General features: G+C 31.6%; 1 protein-coding gene across 2 annotated transcripts; it reads right to left on the reverse strand.

Annotated features, from left to right (window-relative positions):
- Nucleotides 1–68: 68 nt before the first annotated feature.
- On the reverse strand, nt 69–11,460 carry LOC107465612 (benzyl alcohol O-benzoyltransferase). 2 transcript variants are annotated; one of them, XR_008002873.1, is made up of 3 exons: nt 10,925–11,460; nt 5,573–6,516; nt 69–342 (listed from the first exon to the last, which is right to left on the reverse strand). XR_008002873.1 is itself a non-coding variant. In XM_016084588.3 (2 exons), exons 1-2 carry the CDS (start codon nt 11,387–11,389, stop codon nt 5,626–5,628), a joined length of 1,356 nt encoding a protein of 451 aa, XP_015940074.1. In that variant the 5' UTR covers nt 11,390–11,460; the 3' UTR covers nt 5,550–5,625. The 2 variants fall into 2 exon arrangements, 1 of the variants encoding a protein (XP_015940074.1); XM_016084588.3 differs by lacking the exon at nt 69–342 and having other exon boundaries at nt 5,550–6,516.
- Between the last annotated feature and the right edge of the window lie 696 nt (nt 11,461–12,156).

A 12,156-nucleotide genomic window follows, 5' to 3' on the forward strand; every position in this document is an offset into this window, starting at 1 on the left:
TGTAGAGACTCTTCTTGGAGTTAAACACCTGCTTTTGTGCCAGTTTGGGCGTTTAACTCCCATTCTTGTGCCAGTTCCGGCGTTTAACGCCGGGCAGTTTTGAGCTGATTTGGAACGCCGGTTTGGGCCATCAAATCTCGGCAAAGTATGGACTATTATATATTGCTGGAAATTCCAGGATGTCTACTTTCCAACGCCGTTGAGAGCGCGCCAATTGAACCTCTGTAGCTCCAGAAAATCCACTTCAAGTGCAGGGAGGTCAGAATCCAACAGCATCTGCGGTCCTTTTTAGTCTCTGAATCAGATTTTTGCTCAAGTCCCTCAATTTCAGCCAGAAAATACCTAAAATCACAGAAAAACACACAAACTCATAGTAAAGTCCAGAAAAGTGAATTTTAACTAAAAACTAATAAAAATATACTAAAAACTAACTAGAACATACTAAAAACATGCTAAAAACAATGCCAAAAAGCGTATAAATTATCCGCTCATCAGTACGCAGAAGTTGTAATTTTCCATTGGTGTATGTGCGCACAAGCTATGCCAGTGCTGCAAGCAGATTGCCCTCTGCGTGTGCGTGCACACAAGGCTATGCATACGCACATACCAGAAAACACAGAATTTTGTAACTTTGCAGAATTTCAGATTTCAACACCAACTTTGATGGTCATACCTTCCTCTACAAAATTCCAAATTTTACAAACTTTATATCGATTTAAAGCTATTTCAAAGATCCTTAATTCTAAACAAATTTCACCCAATTTTGAAAATCGAGGCAAAAGTTATGATCAGACAAAGTTCACCAAAAATCAACTTTTACCCAAATTCACAATTTACTCAATTCCTTTATAAAACACAACCAAAACCAAACCAACCAAATTCAAACTCCACTTTTCATCAAAATCAACCCTCTATATCATATTACACCAAACTTACCACATTTTTCCTTCCTCTTTCCTCATTCACAACATCACATCAATATATTACATATACCCAACCTTATTTACAATTTCCAACTACATTACCAATCAATCAACACAATTCACTCCTCAACTTCACAATCCTTCCTCCTCATCATATCCACATCAAGCATTACAATTAAACTCAACATTCATCAAATCATCAAAAATCATCATATACCATCATTCAATAACTTAACAACCATTCAAATCCAAACTTATCCTTTGGGTCACTAGTCTAAGTGTCCATGAATATTATATACTACATAGAGGAAACTGAAACTATACCTTGGCCAATTCTCTTTATGAACCAAATGAGCTTTTAACCAAAATCCAACCACTAATGTAACTCCAACAAGCACCAACAAGCTCCAAATTCACAATAATCAAGCTATATACATATAAATCACCACAAAATCAACCTAGGGCTCAACATAAATCAAAGGTTCACAAGAGTTCAAAGCCTCTTACATTTTCCAACAGATTTGGATGTCAAAACCAAAATCTAAGCAAGGATTAGAGTGAACCTAAACACAAGGAATCACAAAAACTCACTTATTCAAAAGTCCTAGGTACCCGAAATTTTGAGGAGAAGAACTGAGAGGGATTCGAGTTTTTCTTACCAGTTTCTTAGATAGGTTTTGAGAGATCGTCACAAGGAACGCGTAGCCGTTGACGGCACGCAAATTAGAGCATCGTAGCTCAAGATATTAGCTAGAGAAGAAGAGGATGAATAGTGCTCTTGGTGTTTCTCTTCTTCTTCTTCTCTTCAGCAATGTGTGGGTGTGTTTGAGTATGTTATGAGTGATTGGGTTCATTAATGAACCCTTATATATGTTGGGCTTGGGCCCAACTTGAGTCTGGTCCAACCCATTAGCATTTTTAGTCCGTTTGGCTAAACTTCAGGCTAAACCTTTAAAATTAACGCCCGATTTTCCATTTCTAATGTTTTTCTAAGGTTTTTGACTGTTTCCACTTTTTCTTGTGCGGCACCGGGTAGACTTGAACTGGTTTAACTGATTCAATTTCCGGTTCATGATTTTTCATGATTTTTTGCAGAAAACATATTTTTTAACTCAGAAAGACCTACTGAGTCCAAAAATAATGTTTAAAACCTCAAATTCTCACTCTAACTTTTTGGAATCAAATTAGGGCAATACAATCACTTAATTAAATAGTTAATTAAGCTCGGTTCTTACATGAGCAATTTAAAAAATATGAGAGAAAAGAAATTGAGAAAGAGAGTGAGTGTTTGAGGGAAAAAGAAACTGAGAACAATAAATACACTTGTGAGAGAGATCTAGATGTGAGCAAGTGTGATTATTGCTCTCAGTTTCTTTTTCACTCAAACACTCACTCTCTTTCTCAGTTTCTTTTCTCTCATGGTTTTCAAATTGCTCACATCCCAAGGACACAGTTGAGGAATTGTGCACTGTTGAATCTTCTAATGATACATCTCCAACTACAGCATATTCAACAAAAACTTGCATCTCTGGCTTTGAAGAAGAATGAAAGATAGGCGTTGAAGAAATCCTCTTCTTATGCCGATCTTTCATTGCTGCACCTGCTCCATGTCAATGGCCAATTTGACCAAATCGTCCATGGTCACGTAACGATAACGTTGGACTTTATTTGCAAGTTCTTCATGTAATCCAAACAAAAATCGGTCCATAAGAACCTCAGGGCTCCTTTTAATATTAGCCATGTCCATCAAATATAGAAACTCCTTGTGGTATTCCATTACTAATTGTAAACCTTGTTGTAACTTACAAAATTTTCCAAAAAATTCATTGTGGTATAGTAATGGTACAACTCGATTCCTCATGTGGTATGATGATGGCACAAACTGGCTCCTCATGATTTTTTTCATCTTCTCCCAGCTGCAAATTGGGCTCTTTCCGTACCATCTTCTAGATCTTCCTAATTCAGTCCACCATATACAGGTAGCATCGAAAAAATTGGCTTGTACCACTTGAACCTTCTTTTCCTCTGAAAGGATGCAATTTGCAAAATCAATTCTTCCTTCCTTTTCCATTTGAAATATGCTTCAGGATCATTCCTCCCTTTGAATGTAGAGATTTGCAACTGAGAACCCTTTTTCGCATATGAGCTTTCTTCATCATCACTATCGTAATACGTAATCTTTTTTTTGCAACTTTTTTTGTTTTTTGGTCTTTTTTTGGGGACTCTAAGGTGAATTTGCAGAAATTAAAGAGAAAAAAACAAAGATATTAAACAAGACCCATGGAACGTGTAGATAAATAAGAATTTACCTACGACCTATAACTAATACCAGATGATGAGGATTTAATTAGGGATTTGGGGTTATACCACAATAGATAAGGATTATTCAATAAAGAGCATACCCAAAAACACAGCGAAAACATAAAAGATATATAAAGATTTTCCTACTAGACCTTTAAGAAACCTGTTCTTAGCAACCTAGGTCAACGGAAGAATTTTTCCTATTAGACCTTCAAAGAACATGTCCTTGAAAACCTTGATCAGAGGGATGAAAATTGAATCACTCAATCTTCTCCATGCAACAAGTCGGAAAAAATCACTCACCTCACTTAATCACACAATAAAAACGTGCATAAAGTACTAAGAAAATTTTATTCATCAAAAGTATGTAAATTGTCTCACCAAAGGTGTTTAAATAGGCCCCTAACAAACTAACTAAAAGATAAGATAAGATAACTTAATTTAAATATCCTAAAGATAAGATAACTAATTTAAATCAGATTTGATCTTATTGAATTATATCAGATTTGATTTAAATTTTAAAATCCTAAAGATATGATAACTAATTTAAATCAGATTTGATCTTATTAGATTAGATCAGATTTGATTTAAATTTAAAATCCCTAAAAATACTGCTAAGCAAATTAGAAGTAATTCAAATCTTCCAACAAACTCTAACAGCAAAATAAATTAAAAATAAATTACTAGAAATTCAAAAATTAATAAAAATTATGCCTCCCATTGAATTTGAAAAGTTTTATTAGGCTTTTTGTTGTCTTGCCTCAACCCAATGGCCCTTATGAATTGTTGCCCTTTCAGCACCACTGTTTTTGAGACGGACTCTTGGTCTTCTTGATGTCCAAGATTAGCATGGCACAATTCTTCTAGAATTCAGATCCTTGAATATGACAAGATTATCATTCCGTCCCTTATCTCTATGATGACGAAAATGTCCTCTTGACCACGTATCATTCCCCTTCCTCTTCCCCTTCTCCTTCTCTATCCCCATCTCCATCCCCTTTTCCCTTCCCCTTCCCCTTCCCCATCCCCTTCTCCTTCACCTATTCCCCATCTCCAACCCCTTCTCCTTCCCCTTCCTCTTCTGCTTTTCCAACCTTCCCATTTTCCCTTCCCTTCTGCTTCCCCCAACCTTCCCCTTTCCTTTTTACATATATGTTCTGGTTCTTGTTGTTGTCGCCGCTAGATGAGAAGGTGAAGATGGAAGAGGAGGAGGAGTCAGAAGTGGGTGCATGATTGTTGGTGCTGCACGGCAGAGGTTGAGCGACAGACAATGTGAGAGCGATGATGAGAGTGGGAAGAGTAGTATTCGGGATTTTATTGATTTCAGAGATTTTGTTATTAAATTTGTCATTTCATTTTGGTTTTCAGTGGTGGTCGTTGATAGTAAGAAATTTTGAAAGGGTTTTCTTGTCTGAGACAGACGAGTTAGATGCTTTGGAATGAAGCTAGTTGCATGACCCGTTTAATTAAAAGAGGAAGAGAAAGGAGAAGGGGATAGGAATGGAGATGGGGAAGGAGAAGGAGAAGTGGAAGGAGAAGGTTGGGATAGGATAGATTGGGAATTGGGAGAGGGTGGTTCTATGCTACACTTCACTTTTTTTCTTTTTTCTTTTTTTTTTGGTTCGAATTGGAGGGGTCTACGCTACGCCTTTTTTATTATTATTTTTTGTTCAAAACGACATCGTTTTAAGGTTCTGATGAATGAAAAATGTCTCAGGGACTACTATGAATTTCGGAGTGCAATTTCGAAGACAAATTTGAGAAATTATTAATTTCAGGGATCACTTTAAAACTCGAGTGCAAGTTCAGAGACTATTTTGAGACTTAACTCCAATTCACATGGGAAGCGACCTTAATTACATCCTTCCGAAAACAAAACATACAAATTACAATAATAACTTCAGAGACCCTATCAGAAGCACCCACAAACTAAAGGTGGTTTCATAAAGTGAGATTTGCGGTTACCTCACATCACAATTACTACAATAATTTTGACGTAAAAGTATTAATTGAAGAGTGAATACTCAATTCGATCCTTAACAATTACTTCGAACGGACAATGAGATTTTTAATAAAAAAATATTTTTTTATTTCTGATCTTTATTTTTATGAGTTTGATTAGTCCCTGTACCAAAGAAACATTGACTTTTTTTTTACACAAAGACTAATCAGTCTCATAAAAATAAAGATCAAAGACCAAAAAAAATATTTTTTTTTTTTGTTAAGAATCTCGTTGTCTTTAGAAATAATTATTAGAGACCAAAATTATTATCTAATAAATTTTTAACAATCAAATTCAGATGAGAAAAAAAAATTTACGTGAGCTTTTAGCAATAATAAATTCTTACTTTTTATTTTATTCCAAAGTCCAAACCCAGGTAAAATCCAAAATCTTTTTTTTTTAATTTGTTTGGTTACTCTCAAGCACCTCATCCATGACTTTGGCAAAAGCCTTCAAAGCCTGAGTAGGCAAACAAGTCAGAACAAATATACCTTCTTCTCCCTTCTCATTCTGGCTAGGAACATGAAAATTCACCGCAGGAAATGCACCAGCACCAGGTTTCGCTAACCCTCCGTACAAAGCCTTACCCCACCCAAAATCCACGCCTCTGAACCCAGCATAAGTAGTATCCAACACAATGCAAGACCTTACTGTAGTAAACAAAGGCCTCCCATTTGTAACCATAAAATCCGCCACAGAATGTATATACTCTTCGTCAACCTTCTCAATTGCCTCTTTTATAAGCCCCACGGGGTATCCAAGCGTGCCCTCGGTCAGCTTCCCGGCGGTTGTAACTGCTGCCGGGAGCACCAAGCAGTTACCGTAGTAACTGTTTGGAATGGGAGGGTTAAACTTCGCACGCCCATCGGTTATGCACATCATTCTAACGTCGTCGTTTGGGTTGAAACGCAATGCTTTGGTTCGGCATTGCCATACGAATGCGGTGAGTATTTGGAAGGTGGTTGCACTGGAGAGGCTTTCCGGGAGGAGGGATCGGAGGGTTGATACCTCGGAATCTCCGAAGAAGAAGGAATGTTGCTGGAGATCGGTGGGGAGGGTAGTTACGTTTGGGTCTGTGAGCTGGTCGTATTCCGGGTGGGGGCACGTGACGCGAGGGGGGTCACGTGCGGTTAGGAGTTCCCTGCGCCAAATTGGGGTGAAGGGAGGGTCTTGTGCGCCGTGGCTGAAGGCGGAGAGGGTGTACATGAACGTTACGATGCCGACGCCGTCGATCATGGCATGGTTGAAGCGGAGGCCGAAGATGAAACCGCCGCACTTCAGACGAGTCACCTGTATCAATTTCATCATAATAATACTCATTTGATTTATCTTCTTAGATTTGAACTTAATTTTGAGACACTTGAAAGGAAAAGACTATGCATGCAAAGCCGAATACTAAAAATAAATACAAATTAAAAAGATAAACAAATAAATTTTATTAATCACAATTTATTTTTTTTTTATGATTATACAATTTTTATTAATATTTTTTTTTTAATAAACACTTATAGTATATAATAATAGGTAAAGACTCACATGTAATTGTCTTCATATAAAGTTAATAGTTGAAAAAGTTTAGATAATATTTAGTCAAATTTATCAAATTAGCTAACGGTTCTTAAATATCAACTTCACATGAAAACTCATATAATAATATAATAATACAATAAATATAAACTAATTAATAAAATATTAAAATTTAAAAATGATAATTATTTTTATAAAAACAAAATAAAAATGAATTTTTATTTTAATAAAATTTTTATGCTTTTAAAAGTGCATCTTCTAGAACATATTCCTTCACTATATAATCTTCTGATTGGTTGTGTATTTTAATACAAAAAAAAGAGAATAACTAACTTTGTATCTAGAAGGATGATCATCCAAGAGTCCGTCCAATATTATATTGTGTTTCATGGAAGAGTCCTAATTTAAAATAATTTTTTATTTATTAGAATTAAATTATAAATTTTTCTCTAAACAGATTTTTTTTTTCACAAAAGATAGCTAATTTCAGTAAATGGAAAAAAAGTTTTATTTCACAAATTTATAACCATTTATATTGGACTAGTATTAGAAAAAGAAAAAATAGAAATCATAATAATTTATTGAAGTTTGTCCATTTACTTACAAGACCCAAACATAAAAAATATCTTTTGGGTAACGTAATTACAAATCTACCCTATATTACAAGAACACAAAAAACAAAATTTAAAGACTCAAAGAATTCAAGAACATGAAAAGAACATCAAACTTAAAATTTTTAGAAAATCCAAAAAAAATTTTCGAAAATCAAAAGAAATTCACACCAGCTTAATGGACGTTAGAATTGAACCGATGTAAGATTATTGGGTCATTGGATCACTGGGTCATTGGTTCAATAAGTGAGTCACTGGTCGAACCGAAACAATTATATAAAATTTAATTATTTTTTTATTATAAGTACTTTTATAATATTAGGCATAGTTATCAAAACCGAACCGGTGATCGAACCGGTCAAGCTACCGGGTTACTGGGTTACTGGTTCAACCGGTGGGTTATTGGTCGAACCGATTAACCCGGTCACTAGTCAAGCTATTAGGTCACTAGATCATTGCTCACATACAGTTGTTTTCATGTGAAGTTGATATATAAGAACCGTTAGATGATTTGATAAGTTTGACTAAATATCATCTAAAATTTTTCAACTATTAACTTCATAGGAAGACAATTGCATGTGAGTCTTTACCTATTATTATATACTACAAGTATTTATTAAAAAAATAATATTAATAGATATCATATAATTATAAAAAGAAAAAATAAATTGTGATTAATAAAATTTTTTTGTTTATCTTTTTAATTTGTATATATTTAATAAAATTTATAGTTGAATAAAGTATAATTAATTTTAAAGTGAGTGACTTTAAAATTAAAATAAATTGAATATAAGTAAAATAAAATATTGTTATATATATTATAATTTGTATATACAATAGTAAAAAGCATCTTAGTCTAGTGGTATAATTATCTTTCTTGTATCATTTGGGATAAGGGTTCGAATCTCTTAGGAAGTATATGGAGTACGGTAAATTTGTAGAGAATTGAAGCGTTGTAGATTCACTTTCAATCCATTACATATATATATATATTATGTGTAATTTCTAGTATATATCCATACTTATAGTAACTATGGTTGATATATAAATATTATTAAAATTAACGACATGTGTTTTTGGCAATCTCTTTTAAAAGCGTTGCTAAATAATAAAAAAACTATTTTAATTTTTGTAAACTTTTTAGTGTGACTAAAGCACAACTTCACAAATCACAACACGTTTCTTTTTTAATTCTGTTAGACAACATTCCAAGAAGAAAGGGACCATTAGTTGTTGTCCCGTGTCTCGTTTGAGCACATATTTTTGTGGATATAAAAACGTCGTACAAATTAAAGGCATGCAACAGGGATTATTATACGAAGAGTTTTGTTAGATAAATAACAATTTTTGTAAAAATCTAATAAAATAAAAAAATATTTTATTTTTATATTATTTTTTAAATTTTAATATTAGAATAATTATTTACATAATTAATAAATTGAATATGAGTAAATTGAATAAAAAAATAATTATTTAATTAAAAGTAATTAACATATTCATTTATATGCCTATTAAATTAAACATCTCACACATCTTCTATATTTTTTCATTTGGATTAAAGAATCACCAAGTTACATAAGAAAAAAATCAATAATAAATTATATAAATTTAAGAATTTGTTTCTTACAAAAAGATTGATTATCCTACTGTAAAATTTTTATTCAATTATAACATATTTGATTATTCTAATAATTAATTAATTTAAAAATAGGTGGAATAACATGTGTAAATATATATACAAAATATATTGACTGAGTTATTAGTGCTGTTTTAGTGTTTATTGAATATTTTTATTATGAAAATGATATATTTAAAGGCGATCTGATGCTTAGACATTTATATTTTATTATTGAATTAATTAAAATATTGGTTTTGTTTTTAATATTTCAAATAAATCTTAAAGTTATTTCTAACGTTTAAACTGTTTTATTTAAGTTTTTAACGTGTTAAAATTATTTCAATATATATTATTTTATTGTTAGTAATTTATTAATAGAGTTAATGATATATAGAACACTATTAAGATAATTTTAAAACATTAGAATCTTAAATAAGACAAAATGTTAGAAACAAAAGTTATACATACTTTTAAAAAAATTATCAATATTTATGTATAATGAAAATTCAGGAGAGGTTTGATATAAAAATTTATTCTTAAAATATTCTTTATCATGCATATTTATAAAATTATTTTTTATTATTTTTAATATTTAAATCCAAAACGTATTATTTTTTATAAAATTTTTCGAGGTGCGTATGCTTTGATCCTACTTCGAGTCTTATTCCTAAGCTTAACCTCGTAGAAATTCTCTTGCTTAGAGCTTTGTACTCCTTTCCAAAGCATCGGAGAAGTGGGACTAAATCCTAGTTTTCAGCATAAGTCAGATTGTGAGGCTAAATCACTGGTTTTTGAGGTAGATTCTTTCGCGCATCCAGGATCTGAAATCTCCTTTTTACAGTCTAGTTCTTTCAACGATTCCCCCGAAATCGAATTCTTTTTCAATGCAGAGTGCTCTCAGAGGCTGGGATTAATAGCCATCTTTCGTACATTTCATTGTGTATGTATATACAAAAGAGCTCTTTCTTTCTTCAGTTGATCGCAGCCCAATCAATAGAGAGCCTAGCCCGAGAGACGAGTTCCCCAAACCGCTCATTTAAGACCAACTTAGTTGTTACTATACACAAAGAGTATAACCTATTAGAACTAGAGTTACTACTAGTAATGGTAAAAAAATTAGGAAGTAATACGATCAGACGTTAAGTCCAAGTCTTATAATTATAAAACTATTAGAGAAGGAAGATGCTCTCATAAAAACGTGTAAAATGTTTTTTTATAAAGATATTTATGTGTTATATTATTATTAGATGTATTAGTGAATCGATTATTTTTAATTTTTTTAATAATTAGAATAAAACTGATTTTTTTATAACAATAATAATAAATTTAATTGTTATCAGATTCGGTCGAATCCACTGAATTATGGTTTTTTTGTATTTTTTTTAAACAAAAATTAAGGATATATTTATCTTTTTATCAAAAAATTTAAACTTAATTCAATTTAGATGTGTAAATTAATAGAATCAAATCGGATCAAATAATTATAATACAGATAATTGAGTTTATTATTGTTGTTATAATAAACCAATTTTATTCTGATTTATTAAAAAATAAATTATTAACTGATTTAATAAAAATGTTTAATAATATCGTGACATATATAAACGTTAAAAAAAAAAAGACATTTTTAATCTTTTTATCAAAGGGATCTCCATTAGAGAAATATTGCACATCAACTAACCTTGTATAACCTCGTAACTGTACAAGATTCCCATGTAAATGCTTGTGAAATTTATTTATGAAGATCATTGAATTAAAATTAGAAAACAAATGTAAAGTAAAAGAAAAATCATGATAATTGTACCACCTATTATGTATATCTCTTACTTTTTATAAATCACTTTTAATTAAAAAATAAACTATAAATAAAAGATATACACAAAAAATAGTACATATAATATTTCTCAAATTAAAATATATGGTATGTTGTAGAATATTAGACCTGAATAAGAAGAAGGGGAGTATCAATAACTCCTTCTGAACCGGGAACATCATGGAGGAGTTCTTCAAAGCATGGAAATGGAGGTTCAAGAGCATCCCCAAACTGATCAAGTGTGACATCAGCATCAGCTTCAATGAACATAACTCCTTCTTCGTTACAATCCACCATGAGTTTTCCATCAGGCCTTTCCCTAAGCCTACCAGCAAGTGGATAATAGAACACAAGTGCTTGTGCAATTGCATTCCTAATGATTTCAACTGGGTCTTTTCCTTCCATTGAAGGCTCACTACAGTAGAATTGTATGATCGGAATTTGGGCGCGAAGGCCGGCTTGCGAATCAATGTCGGATAGAATCTTGATTTCATGGGGTGTGGCCTTACAAGGAGCTACTAACTCTGGTTGTTTTCTGTGGACTGTGAAGACCAGAGAGGGAGATTCATGTTCTAGGGTCCGAGAAAAGGCCATTATTTGGATAACAACTCAATAAGGAGGAATATAATGTATGTATGTACTGTTGTGAAAGTGTGAAGAGCCTTCATTTATCTTACTGCAATTTATAGGAAAGTAAGATCCGAAAGAAAGAAAGATAGGATAGATATTATGTGATTAATATTATTTTTTGAAAAAGTTATATCTATGAATAAATATATGTGTAATTTAACTTATTTTTAATATGTATTTTATATTTTATGTATAGAAAAATGTTAGAGGGCCATTAAGATTTATTATTTTTTACTATCAATTAACTAGTAATGTTTAAAAATATAAAATATTAAAATATATTGTTGAATTATTAAACAAAAAAATTGAGTTGATAACTAAAAATAATAATAAAAAACAATAAATTATAATAATTATCTAACATTTTTCTTGCGTATATTCTACACCATTAACTAATTTTAATAGATGTCTAACATAATTGTTTATTTTTATTTTGTATTTGAATTAATATTAACGAATTTTCTATTTTCTTACACTAAAATTTTGATCCGTAATATTTCTCGAAAGATATTTGAACTAGGATCAGTATGGATGTTAACATTGAGCTCATTCATTTACTTATTATTAAGCGAGTTTCAAAATTTATTACAATAAAATTTTATAAAAAAAATTAATTATTCTGAAAAGTATCTGAAACGCTAATTTGAGCATGATAAGCGGATAATTTATACGCTTTTTGGCATTGTTTTTAGTATGTTTTTAGTATGTTTTAGTTAGTTTTTAGTATATTT

Source organism: Arachis duranensis, chromosome 9 (assembly GCF_000817695.3).
Source record: "Arachis duranensis cultivar V14167 chromosome 9, aradu.V14167.gnm2.J7QH, whole genome shotgun sequence".
Taxonomy (NCBI): domain Eukaryota; kingdom Viridiplantae; phylum Streptophyta; class Magnoliopsida; order Fabales; family Fabaceae; genus Arachis; species Arachis duranensis.

What these genes read in the sequence shown, in the direction of transcription:
- LOC107465612 (XM_016084588.3), bottom strand. Translation starts at nt 11,389, where the DNA reads ATGGCCTTTTCTCGGACCCTAGAACATGAATCTCCCTCTCTGGTCTTC. An exon ending in CTCCCCTTCTTCTTATTCAG is followed by an intron (nt 6,517 to 10,924) that starts GTCTAATATTCT and finishes AAATTGATACAG; the next exon opens with GTGACTCGTCTGAAGTGCGG.